The following is a 20,665-nucleotide window of genomic DNA, read 5'->3' as shown; positions in this document are numbered from 1 at the left end:
TTCCCGAGCTGCCCCCCTCCTCGGACTCGTCCTTGCCTCTCTTCTCTCAGCCTTTCGACTTTCCCGATAGGCTTGTCAGGGTTCTCTTCGGGCTCCAGCAGACGCGCGCCTGTGTGTCTCCAAACTCTGGGTCGTATGTCCATTGTTGCCTTGCTTTCCGTCTTCTCCAGATCTTCTTCCGTGCGCATCGCCCTCTCATCCCCTTTCCTTTTCCTTCTCCAGCTGTCTGCCTGCTTGCCGCGTGTAGCTCTCGAGTGTGCACCTCGACGTCTCCTTCCGTCTCTTCCTGCCGCTGCCTCCTCGCTCTTCCGGTTCCGTGGTCCTAAACCGCTCTCCCCGTTGCCGTCGGCCTCTCTGTTTCTCCAGGCGCCGCGCAGAGACAGTCGACGGTCGACAGAGCAAGTCAATGCTGAACGGCAGCGATGGGCGACGAAGAGTGGGAAGATGGTGAGGGGAGAAGACCTGGGCCGGAATCGAAGGCGGGCGGAGAGCCAGAGCGGCTTTCTCAAGCTCCTCCACTGCATGCAAAGACGCTGAGCGCCGGCGAAACGGTGGGATCGCCTCCTCGAGACGAAGAACCTCACCATCTCGTCAGCCCGGCTCCCTTCTCTGCCTCTCAGTCTCCGCACCGGGAGACAAGACTCCACGAAGAGCCTGCCGCCCAACGGCTGCCTGCCGACGGCACCCTCGTCCCTTCTTCTCGTTCTCTTTCGTCTTCTTCTTCTTCGCGGTTCTTCCCGCTGACGGGCAGGCAGGACGCGAAGCCGCGCCGTGGCGTCGTCCTCGTCGATCTCGCAGACGTTGAAAGAGAGCGCGTGGAGCACGAAGAGCGAAAGAGACGACGCACGATCGCGAATTCGAGGCCAGCGTCTGCGGCACGCGCTCCTGCGGGCCCCCGCGGCCGACCAAGGGCGACTGCGGCGCGGGGCGAGAGAGCCCGTTCGCCAGGTGGAGACAGCCCCGCCGTGGTCTGCCCCGGGGGCGAGGACTCTCAAGAGCACGGCGGGCAACGGGGAGACGCAGCCGGAGAAAACGACGGGGAAGACAGCGAACAGAGTGGCTCGAGACCCGACGCGGCGGATCGCTGGGGCGCAGACACGATGAGCCCGCAGCCGGAGGAAAAGGCGTGTGGATCTGCGGAGAAAAAAAAGCGCAGAGTGTTGCGTGGAGAGGCCGCGAAGACAGAGAGAAAGGCCAGCACACTTCGAGGCAAACAGAGTTCCCGCGTCGCGGGGTGCGCCGCCGTGGAAGAAAGTCAAAAGCGAAGCAGTGTCGCGACCGCTGCTGCCTGGGATTCTTCCTCTCGCTCGGCGTCTTCTCCGGCGAGCTCCTGTTCGTCTTCTGCCCCGTCCGCGTCGTCCTCCGCTCTCGCTGGACGGGCGTGCGGAGCGTGGCGCGCCTCGAGACCGACCTCCTCGCAGGCTCCGTCCGTACGTTCCTCCCGCTCTTTTGCAGACTCGGCGAGGGGCGCAGCGGGTGAGCATGCGCCGGACAGACGCGGAGGACCGAAGGGGGTACGCGAGAGCCGCGACGAGAAGGCGCGTGTGGGGGCGCCGCAGGCGCGGAGAAGACTGAAGGTCCTTGGACGGCACGCCGCGCTGGAGCCGTCGGCAGTCGCGGAACAAGGCGACGGCGAGAAGAGTGAAGACGAGCGCGAAGACTCAGAAGGGGAAGACGCGTGGACAGACTCGGATGGAGACGAAGACGGAGAGACGGCAAGCCGAGACGACCGGGAGGCACAGTTCACGCTGCCTCCTCTGGACACCTGCGCTTCCGCACCGTCTGCTTGGCCTCGTGAAGAACACTCACCTTCTCGCCGTGAGCGTCCTCTTGCGGATCAGCGAACGCCCCGCGAAAATACCTCTTTTCCCAGGACCGCCGCGACGAAGACACGGCGACATCCGCAGCCTCGTCCCGCCTCCTCTTCGCCTTCTCCTTCTCGGAACTGTTCGTCGGATGTATCGAGTTCTCGTCCGTCCGTCGCGCCGCCCTGCACAGCGGCGGCGTGTCCCTGTGCGCAGAATGGATGGCTGCGGCGCGAACTGAAAGGCCGCTTCGCGCTTCTGTTTCAGCGGTTTTCCCAGGACATGGACGACGCACGCCACGTGACCGCGCAGACTGCAGAGGAGCTCCTGGCCTTCTCCCAAGTGCTCTTGCGGCTGGTGCACGATTCCGGCCCCACAGGCGAGGCTCAGAAGGGACTCAGGGAAGGACCCCAGACAGGGAGAGTCGCCAGGCGCAGGCGCGCGTCCCAGGAGGCGAGCGAGGCCCGAGAGGGAGTGAGGAAACGCCGGAGGGAGAGAGATGAGATGGAGAGACAGGAGAGGGAGAGAGAGGAGGCAGAACCGAAGGCGGCAGGGCCAGGAGAGAGAAGAGGGAGAGCGCGAGAGAGGAGAGACACGGGGCGAAGAAGGGGGCGAGGGGGACATGCAGCGGTGAAGATCGGAGACGGTACCGACAGGGGCGATCTAGAGGCTTTGAGAAGAGAGAGAAGGAATTTGAAGGTGCGAAGCCCGGGGGAGGCGGCGGTACAAGAAGCGAAGGAACCTGAAGTGTCGGAGAAGTCGAGTGAAAATCCAAACAGGAAGGCGACAGGGCGTGCATACGCTCTTCTCTCGGACGAGAGTGAGACCCGGTCGAGAGGAGCGGGCACGTCTCAGGTCCAGGCCCCGTCTGGCGAGTCTTCGGCACCTCTCTCTCCTTCGTGTCGGGACGCTCTTTCTCCCGTTTTGTCGTGTGCGTCGCCCTGTGCTCAAACGTCTCTCCCCTCCCTTCCCCTCGTCTCGCCGCCTGCTCTGCCGCACGGCCCCGCGGCTTCAGTGTCTCGCTCCTCTTTCCGCAGTTCGTCTTCCTCTCCTGTGCCCGCGTCTTTGTCTGGCCACCCTTCGTCCTTGCCGCCTTGTCGCCCAGTGTCACCTGCTCCTGCCTCTCCCCCAGGCTCCCTCCTAGCTGTCTCTTTGCCGCCAGCTTCGCCTGGCCCTCCTCATGCTCTCTCTCCTGGTGCTTCGTCTCCTGTTCATTCCTCCTGTCTGTCTCCTTCCTCACCATCCCCTTCCCTTGCTTCTTCGTTACCTTCATCTTTCCTTTCTCCCCCGCCGTTACCTTCCTCTTCGTCCGTACCTTCTTCGTCCGTCCCTTCCTTTTCTTCCTTACCTTCCTCTTCGTCCTCACCTTCCTTTTCTTCCTTACCTTCCTCTTCCTCGGCTTCCGTTTCCCCTCCTTCCGTGGTTTCCTTTTCCTCCTCGTCGGATCGCAGCAGTTGGGGTGCGCGTTCTGTTTTGTCGGGTCTCGACTTCGCGAGAAGCCCGCGGCGTTCGGGCGACGGCATGCACGCAGCGCCCGAGGCGCCAGAGACAACTGGGCACGCGCAGGTCCATCTGTGCCTTCCTCTCGGGCGCGAACAGACTGGAAAGGCCGACAGGGACGGCCGCGAGGAGAGGAGAGAGGCGAGCGAGCGGAGAGGCGGACACGGCGAAGGCGAAGTCGACGGCGGGAAGAAGGGGGAAGGCGGCGCCGACGCCCCGAAGGCCCAAGCAGGAGAGGACGGAGGGTCTGGAGGTCGGCAGGGAGATTGCGGCGAGGGGAGAGGCGAGCGCGCAGAGAAGGACGAATCGGCAACAAATGCCCCGCAGAGGGGCGAAGCAGATACCGCAGAGGAGACGCGGAAATGGACATTTTCAGAACAGGCGCCGCCCCTGTTGGCCGTCAGGGGCGAAGCTCGGTCGGGGAGACTCGTGGGGGGAGCGCAGGCAGCACAAACGAGCGAACACGAGGAGCCTCTGGAAGGGGAAAGTCGCGAGGGATCAAACCGACAAGAAGGGGAAGCGCCGGAAGCACAGGATTCTCACAGTTCGTCCAAGAGCGTCGAGGAGTCCCAGGGAGCCGTCGCCACAAGCCAAGGCCTTGAGGCGCCTCGGCATCCGTCTGCGGGTTCGCCTCCCTCTTCTCTCTCCACTTTGACGTCTTTGTCTTCCTCCGCTTCTTCAAGAAGCGTGTCCGTGAGTGCACAGGACGCAGTCGCTTCCTGGCTTCGGCAGGCGTGCCCCAGTGAAGCGTCGGTCCTTTCGTCCCTTTTGCCCGCGCCGCTGCTTCGCGCCGCCTCGGCCTTCGCCCCGCATGCGTCTTCCTCGGCGCCGAGCGTCGCGCGTGGGATTGAGAGCCTCGGCGGTGCGGCGGAGCCGAGGCGGCGACCTAGCCAGGTAGCCGCAGAGAAGGAAGCGGGCGACGAGGGAGAGAAGGAGGAGGGCGAGGCCTCGGACGGCGAGCAGGCGAGGGTTGACAACTGCGTCGGGGCGTCCCACGGCGCCGCCAGGAGAGTCGGCGGAAATCCTGCGTTGAAAAAGGCGAGTGACGTCGCGTCTGAGAGCGTGAGGACTGCGGCGCCAGGCCAGCTGGAACTCGGGCCGGCTTCTCAGGTCTCCGTCGCCTCTCCGTTCTCGACGCCACCCTCCGTCCGCTCTTCTTCGCCCCTCGGAGACCCGCGCGGGGACGTGTTGCCTTCCCAGAGAGCTGGACCGCCGCCTGGGCTGGCTGCGGCGGCTTCGCCGTCCTCGCCCTCGTCTGCCTCGGCTGCGCCGCCTCCCCTTTCCACTTGTGGCCTCCCGCCCCTGGGTGTGGAGGGCCGTTTCCCCGCGGGGATTTCCCTGGGACGCGCCGTCTCCGAGAAGCCGGGCGAGCGGATCCCCCGGCAGGCTCCAGGGGGGATTGGGAGCCGCCCCGGCGGCGCCTCGGCGGCGGAGGAGACCCGGCTGGCTCGACTGGGCGCGGAAAGCGAGGGAAGCCGACGGGGGGACAGTGCGCCTCCCTCCGGGGCGTGGCCGGACGCGCAGGAGCCGTCGCTTGCGCGGAAGGGCGAGACGGAGGCGGGAGACCGCGCGAGGCACTCGCCGCTCTTCTCTCACGGGCGACCTGTGTGTGGGTTGGTCGACGGCGCCAAAGAGAAGGGAAGCCGCGAGAAAGCGAACGAGATGCGGCTTTTTTCTGGAGACAAAGACCGCGCTTCCCTCCTGGCGTCTCTCGACTTGGACGTCTTCATTCACCAGAGGCCGCTCTCTGGAGACGCCGTGCTGTCGAATCTCTACACTGCAGATCGGTACCGGGCTGGAAGCCAGTCGCGGCCAGCAGGCGGAGCGGGTGCGGGTGACAAGGAGCGAAGCGAGGAGTCGCAGAGACAGCTGTGCTTCTCGCTGCTCTTTGCGGGGCAAGGTGAGCAGCCAGGCACGAAGCCTGGGGCCAGTGGGACCGGGACGGGGGACGGAGCGAGAGAGGGCGAGCCGAAGAAGAAGAAAACGCGGTCAAAAGAAGGCGAAGAACGCCACCGAAAAAGGTGGGAAGAAATCAAGCGACGGCGATTCAACCTCGAACTGCAGAAAAAGCAAGGGAGCGCCAATCCAAGACTCTGAGAAAAGTCGACGTGCCCGCACTTTCGTTCCGTCGCGTGTGCTGGTGAGCTCTTTTTCTGTGGCGCGCCGGCGCGGCCAAACGTTTTCTCTCAGACCGTCCGGAAGGTTTCTCCCACGCGTTCATGCGGCGACTGTGGCTCCTCACTTTTTATACGAGCTCGCGAGTCGCGGCTCGGCTCTCTCCTGGTTTCGTTTCAAAGGGAAGGTTTTGTTTCTTGTGAAGAATACATGCGTACAAAGGACCACCTGGAAACGTCGATCCTGATCCACCGTACAGAACACTTCTCTCAGCCGTCCGGCGCACACGACACGCGAGATACACAGAGAAGCGAACACATGTGGAAGGTCGGACCAGTCGACTGCTGGAGGAAGTCCGAACGCACAGACAGTGTGTCTCCCAAGATGTGAGTGAGCGTGGAGCCGAAGCCAGGCAGGCGTTATATTAAATCGAAGTTACTGCTGCGGCACGGTTAAAGAGGGAACCTTCCAGCGAAACGCAAACACAGGAAGGCCTGTGCGGCGCCGTGTCCCTTGGTCTTGAGAGAACAGGGAAGAAAAAGAAAAGGTGTATTCTCCCGACAACAGAGCCCCCCTGTCGCGCGATACGAATCTGGAAGAGACGGATTCTGCCACGGTCACATTTCGCGACGCACTTCCCCGGCCTGTGCCTCTTCCGGCTGAAAGCCAGGAAGTGGGGTGGATAGCGGGAGACTGCCGGAGGGAGCGCTCCGGTTGCGAAATCCCGCGAGGCACCGCCCGCCAGCGTGGCCAAGGTGTTTACAGAGAATCTCGGCGCTTCGCGACTGGCGCTCGCCGCAGCCGAAGTCAAAGGAGATCTCTGCTTCTCTACTTTCTGGAAACCTGGACTTGTGCCTGTGGGCGCGACTGGCTACGCGGACGCAGGGAAAGAGAGGGTGCGCACACAGTGGGAATGTGTGCTGGCGAATTGAAGCTGACGGCGAAGACAGAGCTGGGAGAGCGGATCGCGGTATTTCGTGCAAATCTAGGGAAAGGTCTTTGGAAGAGCATGCGCAGTCACGCCCCCCCTACGAAGCTACTACCGCAGTGGCGGATCCAGCGCCAAGGCGAGGCCGCTGGAGCTGGACCTCGCCGTGTGTTCTAAGCGTTGCAGCTTCTGCTTCGCTGTGAGGGAAATCGCGCGAAAACAAATGTTCGCGACAAGAACGTGCGCGAAGTAACGCTGTAGATCCGAAGGATCGGACTCAACGCACGTGCAAGCGCTGGAATTCAAACCCTCGACTGTGGGCCCCTGTGGGCGCCGAAGAACAGCCTTCGGAGAGAAGGCGCAAGAACAGCGGCCTCTCGCCCGATCAGCATCTACATTTTCCGAAGAATCCTTTTTAGATCGTTCTGTTTATCCAAAAGCTTTCTTTTCCTTTGAAATGTGTTCAAATCAATTAGGGAAATCGCGCCGCTGTTCCGGCAACCACAGCAATTTAATCAGCGTGGCACGAACTGCGAACGTCTCGCACGCGTGCCTGAACTCCCGACTGCGGTCTTCGCCAGGTGCTGGGGTGAGACTGTCGACTGCGGAGTGAGAAACGAGCCGCTTTTTTAATACAACTGTGGAAGTTGACTTCGAACCCGGATACGCATTTATGCACAGTTGCACGGCTAATATATATATATATATATATATATATGCAAATATACAGATGCAAGTGAAGCGTGGGTGTTTCCCCGCGTCTGCGTAAAAGCCGCGGTAAGTGTAACGCGGCTTTCTGAAGAGCGACAGCCGCGACTCTCCGTTTATCCGCCTGCTCCGTCTCCTCTCCGTGAAGACAGACCCCTCTCCATGTCTTCTTCCAAAGGGTGCCCGTCAATCGCTTGCCAGCAGACGTCGGAAGACTCTGCAAGAGACAGTCCGGAAAGGAAAGTGAAGCAGTGAAACGCCGGGACCTCGGCTACTTTGCCAGGCGCTGTCTGTGCGGCTGCGCTCTCGACTCAGTTTTCCCAAACAGATCGCCTCTCCACCGCTTTCTGCCTTACGTCCGTCGTCGTCGGAAGAGTCTTCTCCCTCGCTGGCGCGTCCTCTTCCGCCCGCGCGTCTCCGTCCTTCTCGGCGGTCTCGTTGGCTGTCGCTGGAGGCCTCTGCGTCTGCGACTTCAACAAACCGCGCGAATCCCTCGCTGTCTGTGACCTTGAAAACCAAATGCGAAAAGAACAAGAACAAGAAGATCCGGCCACGCGAGAGGCGTGTGTATCAATTGCACCGAACGACGCACGACGGGGCATCCTCCTTTTTTTTTCGCCTTCTCTGGTCAGTCTCGTACTCCCTTTTCACTTTCTGGTGGCAAGTCACTCGACTTTCTGTGTCGCGTCCCTGATTCTGCCTTTCTCGTGGCGACGCGCCATTCTCCTCCCGCCGTGCCGCTCCCTCTTGCCGCTTCCCTTCCATCGTTCAATCCTTGAGGATAGCGCCTCAGTCTCCGCATTGCTGCCGTCTGCGTCAACCGCAGTTCGCTCACGAGGGCGGACCTGCCTTCCTCTCCCTGCAGTCTCAGGTTCCTCGCCCACGTGGCCGTTTGCGCCTTCGCTTCTCGTTCTCATCTCCCCGTTTCCTCCTTTTCCCCTGTGTGTCTTGCGCTGTGTCTGGCGCCTTTTCGAGTCGCTCCGAACCCCGCACCTGTCTCCTCTCTGCCCTCGGTTTCCGGCGACGGCAGAACGCCCTGCGCAAGTCCCTTGTTTCCCGCGGTCCCTCGGAGCGCTCACTTTAGCTTCGGCAACGCGCATGTGGTGCGAGACAGCTTTCACGCGGTGAAGCGCGTCCTCGACCTCGCGTTTCAGTGCCCCAAGGAAAGCTACGGCGCTCCCTTCTTCCTGAGAGACACGAAACGCCAGGAAGCGAAGACACACACGCATCGCAGCAGCTCGCACGTGCCCACATGCGCACCGAGAGACGAGACAAAAGAAAATGCAGGCACAAAAACGAAAGAAAGGCACGTGACACAAAATGTGTCATCGCGCGCTGGCTCAGTCCGGTGCGCGAGGCCACAAACGCGTCGAGGCGCTGCGCTCGGTTGAAAAGGATGTCCGGCAGCGCCCACCTCGAAAAAAACTCCCCGTACTCGTCCCGCTCGATTCCTGCCTCTCTCTGTTTCTCTCTCTGTTTCTCTCTCTGTTTCTCTCTGTGTTTCTCTCGGCCTGTCCCTTCCCTCTCGCGTCTCCCGTTTGGTCTCCGTTCCCTCGCCTCAGGCGAGAAGAGGCAAATACGGTCTCAACCGACTCCGGCCCTCGGCGCGCGGCTCTGTCTTGGTCCCGCCAGGGGAGTTGCCTGTCTCGCCGGCGCGACGCCAACCCACACCGCATGCAAAGCTCCAAGTTGGTTTTCCCATTGCTGTCCAGCAGGGGGCCCCGCAAACGTGCGGGTTTTGAGTTTTTGTTCACCTCAGAGGCAGCGTCTCCCGCGGGGTTCGAGGGCGCTGCGGCCGAGGGCCGTGGTCTGAAAAGAACCTGGCGACGTTCTTCGTCGTAGGTGCACAGGGGGGACGAGCCAGGCTGACGAGACAGCGAGACAGAGACAGAGAGACGGAAGCGATTGGAAAGACAGAAGAGGCGACGAAGCCGCAGGGTGGCGCGTAGACCGCGACGAGCTGACGGACAGGGGCGAAACAGGAAACGAGGGACGCGCACAGACGAACTAGGCAGCCAAAGAAGGAAAGCGGGGCACGAGAGAGGCGACCAACATCCCACGCGAGAGACCGCAGAAGTCGCCAGGGAGAAGGACAGAGCGAAAAAAAGCGGGGCAGACGAGATCCCAGGTACAGCCGGGCAGGATGTACCCGTTCCAGAGGAACAAGCGAGGGCAGAAGACCTGTCTTCGCTCTTTCTTCGGGTTCGCTTTTGTGTATCCAACGACACACACAAACACACGGAGCGACCTAGAGAGCACAAGGATGACTTTGTCCTAGTCTCTGCCTGAGCTCGTTTTCGGACCGTTTTCTACGAAGACTGAGGACAGGGAGGAAAGCGGGAAGAAGAGGGCGAGACTCTGCCTTGACGGCTCCTCCGTCAACGGAGACCGCTCCAGCCCACAGACTGGCGAAAATGCAAAAGGGAAAATCCAGAACCTTTGGCGCCTCTGCCGCGTGTTGTTTCGCCTGACCTTCGAGGGGAGAGAATGAAGGAGGTCGACAGCTTCCTGGTCAGACGCGACGTTCATCTTCGTCCGAAAAGACTCCAGTGGAAGAGACAGAAAAACCCGACTCAGCTCTTTCACCTTGCGGCGAACCACACTCTGGTGACAGGAAGCAGCACCAAAAGCAGCGAGTTTTGAGCAGGCGGCGCGACGAAGGAAAGAATCGACACAGGAGGCGAAGGAATCAAAACGACAAACACGAGGGGCGAGAGAGGGGACGCAAACCAAATACAGAAACGCGGCAGAGCTGCGCGAAGAAAAAAGACACAAAACGGGTGAAAGGAAAAGAAGAAAGGCGAGACGGACCAAGAGAAGCGTTTTCGAAGGAACAGTCCTTGACTGTTCGGTGTCGGCTGTCCGGCTCCGTTGAACTATTTTAGCGTGAGAGTGAGGAACACCATCTCAACACTCCACGGCTGCACTCTTGCCGTGGCGTCCGCCTGCAAAGCAGACGACGCTTCCAAATCGCGTCCGCTCCACCTCAGTCTCTGCGGCCCACGAACGCGACTATACCCAACCCTCGATAAACACATGCAGTGGCACATACACGCCTATATATATATATATATATATATATATATATGCGCATGCTTGTCCACGGGTGTACAGGCCGTTATATACACCACTAGGCAACGAATAAGTATAAATAAAGAAATATATATGTATAGATATCTTGCACGAAGAAAGCTGACGGAGATGGGTGCAAAAGCAGTCCAATGACAGACAGGCATTTATACATGTATATACATTAAAACAAAAGTATCAGTGTATGCATATCCTTGTGTATGTTTTTTTGGACCTACTGAGAGAAGGGCTAGGGCGAGATGGAACGTGTTGTCCTCTTTCAACTGCGATTCGTGAGCGCGGACTTCTTGTTCGAGTCTCTGGAGACGCGTCGACAGAAAGGAAAAGAGGGAATTTTGACCCGTCGCGTCGCTGTGGGAAGAGGATGCAGGAGCGCCGCGTGGGAGGGCCTTTTGAGGATACAAGAGCTCGTGCTGAGCAAAATCTTTGTGGTAGGTCGCCATGCGTAAAGCTTCTTCGGCGCTCTGCAGGGGGTCCAGAGAAAGGCAGGAGAGGGAAATCCAGGCACTCTGGAGATTTCCAAAACCACCACTGTGAAGGGAAGGGCAGACACCCCAGCTGTGGAGACGCGAGCAGGGGGAAGGGAAGCGGCGGAAGCAAAAGCCGCAGGGAAGAGAGAGCGAGAGCAATGGGGAAGGAGACACGGCGAACGCCAGAGACGCGGTGCGACAAGGGAGAACGGCAAGAGACAGGACGAAGAGAACAATGAAGCAGTCGAGGGAACACGGCTAGGCGGAATATATATATATATATATATATACAGCGTGAGAGGTCCACACGGATATTAGGGTCAACAGAGAGTGTAGAAGAGGGCCAGCACGACGAGCGACCGACGAAGTGAAGCTTTAAATTGAGCAGATGATCTGGACGCAGAATTTCCTTTTTGTGGGGCGGCGTACCGGAGAAGGAGGTGGGGGACGGATGACCCGCCCTCGGAGCATAAGGGACACCAGCGCGAAACGCTTGAACGCCTCGACCTAGAAAAGAAGAGGGAAACGCCGAAACGTCAAGACAGAAAGCGGGGGAGGGAGCGTCTCCGAAAGAGGAACGGACAAACGTGATTGGAAACACGAGGGTTGCGTCTGCCTGGGTTGCATACAACATAGCAGACATGCAGAGAATCGTAAAAACAGAGGAAGAACGCACACGTGTACCTGAAGAGAGTCGGTTTCTCCCGGAATGGAAGGGAGAGAGAGCGCCATATCAAGAGCATCGAACGCTTTCTCATACTCCTCCAAAGCAATCCAAATCTCGCCTGCCGCAAAAAAGTAGGCTGCACAGTCATCGAGGCCTTGGCAGAAGAGCTGAAAAGAGAGCGGAAAAGCAGGGGGAAGAGGTGAGCGCTAGAAAAGATGGAACCAGAAAAGAACAGAACCCCTGGCGGAAGAGCGGCGGCGGGCCGGAGCGTTTTCAGCCCGATGAAGCAAAACGACTGCACAAGCTAGGAAAGGAAACAGAGGACGCCAGAGATCCCAATATGTGGGACGAAGACGACGGAGTGACATCGCAAAGACAAGGGAGAGAAGGAACGGGGCACGAAAAACCAGAAGACGGGAACGCGCGAGAGAAAGCCAACAAACAAGATGAGACAACAATAGCAGGTAAACAAAGCAGGGAGAGAGTGGAACGACTGCGTAGAGGCAGCATACGAATAGAGATTGAGTAAAACGATCAGCCGGAGGAGTAAAGAGACAACAAGGTAAGGTGAAAAGACAACGCCTGAGAATCATCAGAACGTTGGAACCGATCTCGTGACCCCCAACACAAGATGCTCCAGTCAGACCTCACTGAGCAGACACGAAAAATCTAATAGGGGCCGTCGCCTTTGCTTTGACGGAAGTCGGATTCTACCTTGGTTACTTTGAAGGCATCGCGATCCAGCACACGCCGCGCCCGGTCGTAGAACCGTCCACGGAGACACAGCTGCAGGAACGCTGAGGGACAGAAACAAGGGTCGAGCTCGACAGGTTGAAGATCGGCAAAGCTGTAGAACACCGTGTTCAGAAACTGTGGCCCGACTGACCACAAAACCCGGTCTAGGAATGTCATGAGAAAGATATCACGACACGATTGCAAGCTGGGCGCCACCGAGGGTGCTCTATGCGAGGGCATTCGCGGGGCAACCGGATTTTGCCAGAGAAATCAGCACAGGAGCCGGGGTCTCTTCACGACCACGCCCACCGCTTTGATGTCTTCCCTTGTGTGCATTCCCAATCCCCGACAGTGGCTGATGCACACATCCATTGGAATAGGACGCCGAGATCTCCGCACGGATCCCCATTTTCCGTAGAAGACTGGAGGGAAGCGTTTTATCCCACCCGTATCCGCTGAGGTGATATCCTGCTGTCCCGGTCGGAACTTCTCGGTGCTTTCGAGCAGAGGCTCCAGTAAGCGCAGCGAATACGAACTCTCGCAGCCTGACAGGCCGCTCGACTGGGACGTGGTGGCGGCGAAGGATTGCTCATCCGCTAAACGGAACACAGACAGTGCGGCAGACAGCCCGAGACACAGAGAGAAGAAAACGCAATGCATCCACAGCAGTTGCAAACTACACACGGCAAACACGGCGGGCGCCGTTCCCTCGACGACTCTCTCGGCCAGTGATGTCCTGGAAGCAGCGCCAAGTCCCTGTCGACCTATGGGAAGGCTTTTATACGAAGTCATGCGGCTTGAAGGTGGGATAAACCTGCCGAGATGTGGGATACGTGCCCATGCAGACAACATCATTTGGTGCATTGTGTCGTCGTTCTTTTGAGCCAAAGGTCTGGTGAACCCAATCCGATAGGCATCATTATAGGATTGTGCCTCCCTTGGACGCATCACCTCCGTTGTAGCATCGTACAGTGGGAGGCGACTGCGCAGGTTAGCCAACACGATCCCCACAGGCAAAGAAGTTGAACTTTCATGAGATCCGCACGATGCGATGACCGAAATTGCGCAGCTCACCATGAATTGCGAATCGGACCGCAGACTTGACCACGGTAATGAATTCTGCAGCGCACTGCTGAATTTGAGACTGGCGGCATCGTTCTAGAAAGTTTACTGTGGCATCGAACGCAAACGTGTCGTTGGCCTGCAGGACTCATGAGTGGCGCACGACCTCCAGTGAGACGGACGCACAAGAACATGCTGACGAGTAGAAACAGTGTAACCGAGTATCAGACTATGCGCTCCGCAGCGGAAATAGAGTTTGCAAAAGCCAGCTTCCCTGCTCTGCTCAACACAGGGACACGGGGATCGTCCCGCTCCTGACTGCTGCGCTCAGTGAAGTCTGAAATAAGTGCTGCTGCAGAGGTTGGCATACCTCTCCTTTGGAGTCCCACAACAGGGCCAACAGATGGCATACTCCAAGTGAACATTCTTCGAACGAAAGGCTCGATATAGTGCCCTTAAGCTCGTTGGGAGTCCTTGCCAGAGTGGAAGCCCGAGCTTGCAGAAGTTGGTGAAGGGCCGCCAAACCACCACCTCTCAAACTCGATGCAGACAGCCGAGTTATGGCAACGTGGATGGGCTCATCCATTGTCTGATGCAAGCGTTTCCCAGTGAAAGCTCAAGGGAGCAAACGACTAGTTGAAATACTTTGGGGTCTTGCTCCGCGAATATTCCGCACACTGTGGTGCAGAGAGAACCTTGGAACCTGCGTCGAAGGAAGTGAACCCGCACAGGACGGTTTTCATGGTCACCAGTGGGTGGAGTCGGCCATTGCGGCTGAACGGTAACTTCCACTTGGAAAGTATCCAACTACTGTGCTCGACACGATCGATGACAAGTAAGCTTTCCGATCAAGGCAATCATTCGATGAATACCATACTGTCTGAATACAGTCCCTACGAGAACCACGACCTAGAAGCCCCAGGCTGGTAATTGCATGCTAGCTGACGGTGTAGCATGCGCCGGCATGTCGCGTGCGAGCCCTTTTGAGGATAGCTGTTTCGTCAGGAAGCAATATGGACACGCAAATTATCAACCATCAACGATTTCCTTCACGAGAATAAAGATTCGTGTGATTTGGATATGGATGGGAAAGCGAAGAGGCGAGAAACAATGCTGCTGCCGAAAGAACGCTGCCACAGTTTGCAGAAGGCACACACGGAAAGATCGTGCGTCATCTCTGCTACTTTTACGGGAGCCTTCGGACGGAGATTCCCCCAAACAACGCCAGAACATGACCGTTTGGTGGTGTGCCGCTGGTCTCCTCTTCGTTGAGAGCAGGGGGCAACCAGATGATGGTTTTTGCTAGACGTCTTCAGCGTATGGAGGTGAAAGTCACTGAAAAGGATTTCAGTTTTTTCACTCGGGCTAACGGTGACAATGGGAATGCCGGAGCACAGACAAAACGTCAAATGGTCCAGAGAAAGACGACGACTGTACATACACACGGTCATCTGTGCAGAATTTTCGCCTGGCGTCGCCAGCCTTTGCTGGTCCTATTTGTTTTTGGCATAGAAGGCCTCTTGTTTTCTTCATTGCGTGCGTTAGTTTAGTATCCTTTTATCTACAAAAATGAAAGCTAGGTGTGTGGCGGGTTTGTTTGTCATCCTGCCTTTGGCGGGTAGATTGACAGTTTCTGCCGTCGAGGCCGGGCAAAACCCAAACCATGTGATTCAGCAGCTCAAGCAACAGATTGGTGACCAGCAACAGGCCGTCGCTGCTTTGGAGAAAGAGGTTTCTGTCATGCTAGGAGAACTACGTTCAGGGAGGCAAGATCTTCAAGTTGGTAAGTTAATTGGAATGGCATTTACGAGAGTGCGAGAATGCTCATCCGCCTCGCAAGCAGGCGGGGCAGGCGGCCTCCGCTTGGAAATTAGTTATCCCCAGCCAGGGGGGGCTGGTGCAGAAGCAGCAAGTGAGAGAACCGGTTATCGCTTAGCAGTATTTCGACACTGACAATCACATTCCTTCTGGCCTTCAGTTTCCGAGGCTGCCCACCGTAGGCTACTTCATACATACCGCGCAGATCATGTCGGCTTTGCACAAAGGACATTTTTTCAGGGGAGGCAGAGGAGGAGGCTGTTGCTGGTATGAATACTTCGCGTTCTTTCCATCGCGGACTACCAGAGAGCGCTGTACCTTATTTCAGGACCAATTCCCGTTATGGTTATTAAGCCCTCGTCCGTAGCCGGTATGTTGAAGCGTAGTTTACTGTATCTCCATGAGACTTCAGTGTTTCGCTCCCCGCAGACGTGGAAAACGCCATGACACAGGTTATGGTGAGCTCCTACACGCGGCATCACGATGATTTGGATGAAGTAGCCACACATACAGGAGCAAGAGGCCGCAATGACTGGGCAGCAGGAGGCTGAAGTGGCTGCCCCAGCACCTTATAAGGTGAAGTCTCCCGAACAGGAAATGGACGTAAGCTTCGTGGACAATCCACCACTACCGGTCGGCGTGTCACTACCAAAAAATCAGGAGTCAATTGCTGCCATCGACAAGCTCGAAGCCGAGAAGACGCACTACAAGTACGATATAGAGAATGTACAGAGGAATTATGTTGCTTAGGGGGACTTGTACGATTGACGTGACCACCGGGGGTACGCCCTACCTCGCCTGAGACAGAGACGGTTCTCAATAGCTATACCAGGCAGCCTGGTACATTGCATTCCATGTAATGGCCTTGGTGACCTGTATGAGCTGACATCGCGTCATTTGGCACTTGTCTTTTTGAAACAGTACACAGACAGAAATATTGAGGAAAAAGCTGCTTTTTCTAGGATAAATCAGTTCAGCGTGTCTTCGCGGCGCCCACGAAAAAACGGACCTACTTAGACCGCGAAGGCATAACTTTGTTAGTATCCATGAATTGGATCAGCGCCCACTAGGCACTGTCAGTGTTGGCGTTACACAAGGATTACCTTTGCAGCAGGCTTGACAATGTCATATGTGACTAGATAACATACATGGCATCCTTTAAGGAGCATGACGTGATGTTCCCGTGGCTACTCCGCTCGGTGAATCAGGTGCTTGCTGATAAACGTCGGACTACCACCATCGCGATGCACCGCGACATAGCGACACTTCGAGTTTCACCAAGAGCGCCACCTGTTGAACTATCGTCGTTCCTGGTGCATACTATGCACGCTTTTGTGGGTGTTGTGATGAGCGAAGAGTGTAGACGTTCGCCGGCATGAGAATAGATGGAGCGAGCGCTAGCAATCAAGCTGAAGGAGCCGACAACTTACTATCCTTGTGAATTCATCCTTCACTGCAAGCGGCCTGAGCTTGGAAGCTCTCTAAGTCATCGGACAGATTCTCCAGTACAGTAGTTCACACGCCTAGCTCCGTTCCAGGCACAGAGCCGGAATGCAAACGCTATATGTGCCCACCAACAAACAACATCTTGACTGGGTCATTACCTCCTTTATGAACCCTAACCACTTGCGAACTGTCACGGCTCTTCAGGAAGTAAACGAACATTTAGAAACGCACGCGATGATTGCAGTAACCATCAGGATTATGTTTAAGATATAACTGGTGATAATCTTCTGCTTTCCAAAACTGCACGCACGGATCGTTCGAATTGCCGCCTAGTATGCGGGTGGTGATTCGCCCAGCCCACTGTCTCTGCATTTCATCCCGAACCTCTTCAGCAGTCTGCCGATGTTCGGCCGAGTAGACGAAGATGGCTGACCCGTACTGCTGTCCGACATCATTGCCTTGCCTACAGCGCACAATCACAAGTTCACCAGCATAGCGTTAGCAGCGCGTCCGACTGTGTCTCTGCAAAGTCCTGTTAATGACGTAGAATATTCAGATCCTCTTTATCTGTCTTAAGCGGTTCTCGCGTGGGGTATCTAATGCACCTTTTCCTACTGTGCATTGAAGAATACGTGCCCAGGGTGAGCCAGAAAGAAACCATAGATTCCTCAGGGAGCTCAGAATGCTACCGTTCTCCGAATTCGACGGAAAAAGCACCTCATTGACTCCTTCCTCTCGAGGTTCCAGTGAACTGCTCAGCACACGCAGCCTATCCGGGAGCGCACAGAGACCTGCTCACCTGTTCATGGTTGTTGGGTCGTGGATCCGCCAGAAGAACCGGAGCAAATCTGAGAGAGTAATTTTGTCTTCGAAAAACTGGACTTCAACCACCTCATAGTGCCCCGTACGCCCTGTGCACACTTCCTTGTAGCAGGGGTGGTCCTTAGTTCCCCCTGCGTAGCCAACTGTCGTCGCCCGAAGCTGGCCTGCGAATTCCTTCCTGAATAACTTTTCTACGCCCCAGAAACAGCCAGCGCCAAGAAGCACGCGGCTGAATGGCTTCGTCCGGTCAGCGCCCGGCAGAAAGTTAGGAATATGCTGTTCATGTTGTGTTCCGCAGTGGGCACCAGCCGAAGTGGAGGCGCAGCTTGTGGGGGGACTCAGGCTGCTCATTGTAGGAGATGAATGGAACCCTGAATATCGGGCGCGCCTTGTGTTGCTCTGTACAGCAGAGAAATCAGACGCTGAGAATGCCAGACCAGATAAAGCAAGTAAAACAAGTGGGCACGAACTGTGAAACCTTTCCTGTTGGGTACGATTGCAGCACGTCGCAAGAATGCTGCCACGGATAGCGAGCCGGCGCATTGTATAAAAAGCGAAAAACAAAGGGGTATGCAAATATCAAGTTTGCTCCCTAGAACGTCTTCGCCAGAAGAATCATGAGTGGCGGAAATTGGGCAATCGGACGATTCTTCTTCCAGGAAACGTTGCTACGTCGCGGAAGAAACGCCAGTCTGCGATGTTCTTCGGACACGATCGCTGGTGCCAACCAAAATGCTTCACCAACAAAGCGACTGCTTGATTTTTGACCCTTTTCGCCACCTTCAGGAGTTCTAGATTTCTGCAGATGAGTTCCCTTGATTCAACAGCAAGTTTGAGTACGACACCGTGGCACCGCAAGCAGTACAGGCTCGTCCCCTGATAATCACCGCGCCCGATTCTGCTCGTCACTGGATCTCTATCGCTTTTCTTGAAAAGCGTCTCAACCTTTAAAAGATTGGCCAAGCATCGGTGCCCGCATTAGCAGGTAATCCATACGTGAGCCACAAAGACCACGGGTTTTGCTACCAAAACCAATATCGGAGCCGGACAGGCGGTGTCAAGTTAGGACTTCAAGAGATGCTACCAAGAACCAGAACACGCCGTCCAGGCAGCAGGCATCTGCGGGACTGAGACGGCCTCCCGTATATTGAGTCAACAGAAACGGAACGACGCCTCATCAAAATCCTCTTGACGAAAACAAAATATGCAGAGAGCGTCAACTGCCTGCTCTGGTTGACAGCGGGCATAGAACCTCCTGTATTCAGGCGCAGCATGCGTTGGTTTCTTGTTTTGAGTGTCACTTCAGATTGTGCCAAACCATTCCGATCAGCACTCACGTTACCTCCTAGACGTCGAAGAACGGAGCAACATCACTGGTGACTTGCAAAAGGACGAACACGTTTCACTGAATAAGAAAGCATGCGTGCACAGTTGGCCAGACCACAGGGGAGATAGCTCCGCAGTACCAAAGCGGAGTTTGTGCACCAGTGGAGTCGTGGCACTGCGAAAACAACCCTACACAGAAGTGCGAATTTGCTGTAACATTCTGCATCTTCCAGAGGATTTTTCCCTCAAGGGAAGAATGCGTCTCTTGTTCTGTTCGTAGTACGGGAGGGGCTCTGCCGCCGCCCAGCAAACTTCGCGCGCAGCTTTTCGAGTCACCTACGTTGGCTCGCCACGCTGCATTGGATCTAAAGATTGGGAAACGGAATGTGGAGCATCGCTTGTTCGTCCCACACCCTTCTTTTCGGTTTTCCCTCACACTACAGTTTCGATGCTTGGTCTACATTTTCAAGACACCGTTTTCCCGCTCTCCCTCCGAGGACTCTCCTGAGAGAAATATCTCTAGCGAGTTTCGGCCTCGCCACTCTCGTGTCACGCTACCCAAGCTGTAGACGACGCGCTGACGTAAGGGAGGCTTGGTAAAGGGTTGGAGGCTCTCTTTTTATGAAACCCATGACTGAGTAAACGCCTCCCCAACACACGTAGCGGGGAGTATGTTTCAAGGAAATACTTCGTCTCGTCATCTCGGGTGATGAGCAGAAACTGCACTTGTCGTTCGCCACGGCGAGCGTCACTTTGGCTGGCCGTGTCTTCTTCGCCGGATCGATTCGTCCGGACATTTGGATCGAGGTGGGGCTAAAAGGGTTTTCCGCTTCTGGTAGTGTGTAGAATGTGTTTTTTTGTACAGGAAAACATTCGTCCAAATAGTTGCTTTTCAATGGTGAAGCGCGAAAAAGCGCATGCGGGAGCAGAGTATCGTCGGAGAGTAGCCGTTTGTTCAACACTTGCTCCCTCCTCGTTGTTCCATTACGGGCTGTGGAAAATGTTTTGTACCTCTCCACCCGGTTCCTTTTCTTTGGTGTACGAATTAAGATGACCGACTTTTTACTGCTTAGACCACTTTTAGCGTCCGTAGTTTACGCTGACCGCGGTTGTCAACCTTCATGGGGGTGTTCCTGCAACATGTGGCACGGGAACGCTATGGGGTATGCCCTTTCAGTTGTTTCGAGGATGTCTTTCGAATGACAACACCGCGACATTGATTCCTGACGTCAGGTGATCGCGTTCATTTGTCACACTACGGGGCCCGCGAATAAGCTGATGCACATTTCGGTCAGGCCGTTGCCTGCGGCGGCATTTCGTTTTCGGGGGATCAGGCGCTGCGGAGCACATTGCAGCTGCTGGTGGTAGATCAAACAGCGCTTTGGTGGGGGAAGAAACCGACTACTTTTTCAGTGTACTTTAACATGCTTATATGAAGCTAGGTAGGAGATCCGGCCAGTCTGGAGGCCTTCCTTCGTAGAAGTTGCAAGTGCGTCGTCCGTGGCGGGCATATGGATCCATTCAGAGAGTTTCGGTTGTCCTTGTCAGCTGTGGAGTGAGGTAGGCGTAGCGAAAACCTTTTCGAGTTTCCTTTATGTAGCTCAATTGTGTTGCCTTTCTCCCTGTGGCAATATCCAGTTTACCTATTTTAGCCCCCTTCCCCCCTCGGAGCTCACCGATTGGAAGCAGGCGACGAGCACTGCTGTGTCGTCACAACTACCTTTCCGATCTGGGCCGCAGAATCCTCTGTAGCTTTTCTCCCTCTTGTATGAGGCTTCAAACTTATCTGTGGAACTTCTTCTGCATCCCACGTGTGAATGGGCTGATAACTCTGTTAGTTTTGACCCCGTTCGAGCCGGGACTGCTACATAACTATCGTTCATAGTTCAGTGCCGTGTCGTCTTTCCATAAGTGTGCGACCAGCTGGCATACCTTCGTCTAGGAGCGCATTTCGCGTTTCCACATGGTCCGATTCTTCCGACTTCTCTTGTGTCCCGCTGCTACCTAGGGTTGAAAGAATCCTGTCGACGATGTCCGAACGTAGGACTCCGGTATGGAAATTGTCATCGTTTGAAGCGTGTTTGTTAGGCCTGGCGTATCAAAGGTTTTTTCTCGTCTCCAAGGTCTGCCATGTCTAGCTCCTTCATGAACACTCTTCTGACGTATGGTGCGT

The 20,665-nt window shown here is 56.4% G+C and overlaps 4 protein-coding genes across 4 annotated transcripts; 2 read left to right on the top strand and 2 right to left on the bottom strand.

Moving 5' to 3' along the window:
- Positions 1–422: 422 nt before the first annotated feature.
- NCLIV_047270 (conserved hypothetical protein) lies at positions 423–5,402 on the top strand (the record flags this gene model as incomplete). The annotated part of the gene is made up of 1 exon (XM_003884277.1): positions 423–5,402. The coding sequence occupies one exon, from the start codon at positions 423–425 to the stop codon at positions 5,400–5,402; it is 4,980 nt and encodes a 1,659-aa protein (XP_003884326.1).
- A 1,770-nt stretch (positions 5,403–7,172) lies between these two features.
- On the bottom strand, positions 7,173–13,666 carry NCLIV_047260 (conserved hypothetical protein; the record flags this gene model as incomplete). The annotated part of the gene is made up of 12 exons (XM_003884276.1): positions 7,173–7,273; positions 7,413–7,563; positions 8,136–8,243; positions 8,811–8,921; positions 9,529–9,660; positions 10,365–10,610; positions 11,046–11,123; positions 11,301–11,450; positions 12,007–12,182; positions 12,465–12,614; positions 13,093–13,219; positions 13,451–13,666. The coding sequence occupies 12 exons, from the start codon at positions 13,664–13,666 to the stop codon at positions 7,173–7,175; spliced, it is 1,746 nt and encodes a 581-aa protein (XP_003884325.1).
- Positions 13,667–14,649: 983 nt separating this feature from the next.
- NCLIV_047250 (conserved hypothetical protein) lies at positions 14,650–15,648 on the top strand (the record flags this gene model as incomplete). Its single annotated transcript, XM_003884275.1, has 8 exons — positions 14,650–14,863; positions 14,924–14,992; positions 15,059–15,076; positions 15,139–15,165; positions 15,227–15,268; positions 15,328–15,356; positions 15,412–15,501; positions 15,559–15,648. 8 exons carry the CDS (start codon positions 14,650–14,652, stop codon positions 15,646–15,648), a joined length of 579 nt encoding a protein of 192 aa, XP_003884324.1.
- Positions 15,649–16,563: 915 nt separating this feature from the next.
- NCLIV_047240 (YALI0E30151p, related) lies at positions 16,564–17,709 on the bottom strand (the record flags this gene model as incomplete). Its single annotated transcript, XM_003884274.1, has 2 exons — positions 16,564–16,807; positions 17,144–17,709. The coding sequence occupies 2 exons, from the start codon at positions 17,707–17,709 to the stop codon at positions 16,564–16,566; spliced, it is 810 nt and encodes a 269-aa protein (XP_003884323.1).
- Positions 17,710–20,665: the final 2,956 nt, after the last annotated feature.

Source organism: Neospora caninum, chromosome X (genome assembly GCF_000208865.1).
Source record: "Neospora caninum Liverpool complete genome, chromosome X".
In the NCBI taxonomy this organism is placed as follows: domain Eukaryota; phylum Apicomplexa; class Conoidasida; order Eucoccidiorida; family Sarcocystidae; genus Neospora; species Neospora caninum.
The sequence above is the reverse complement of the archived record's forward strand: the minus strand, read 5'-3'. Positions and strand labels throughout refer to the sequence as shown.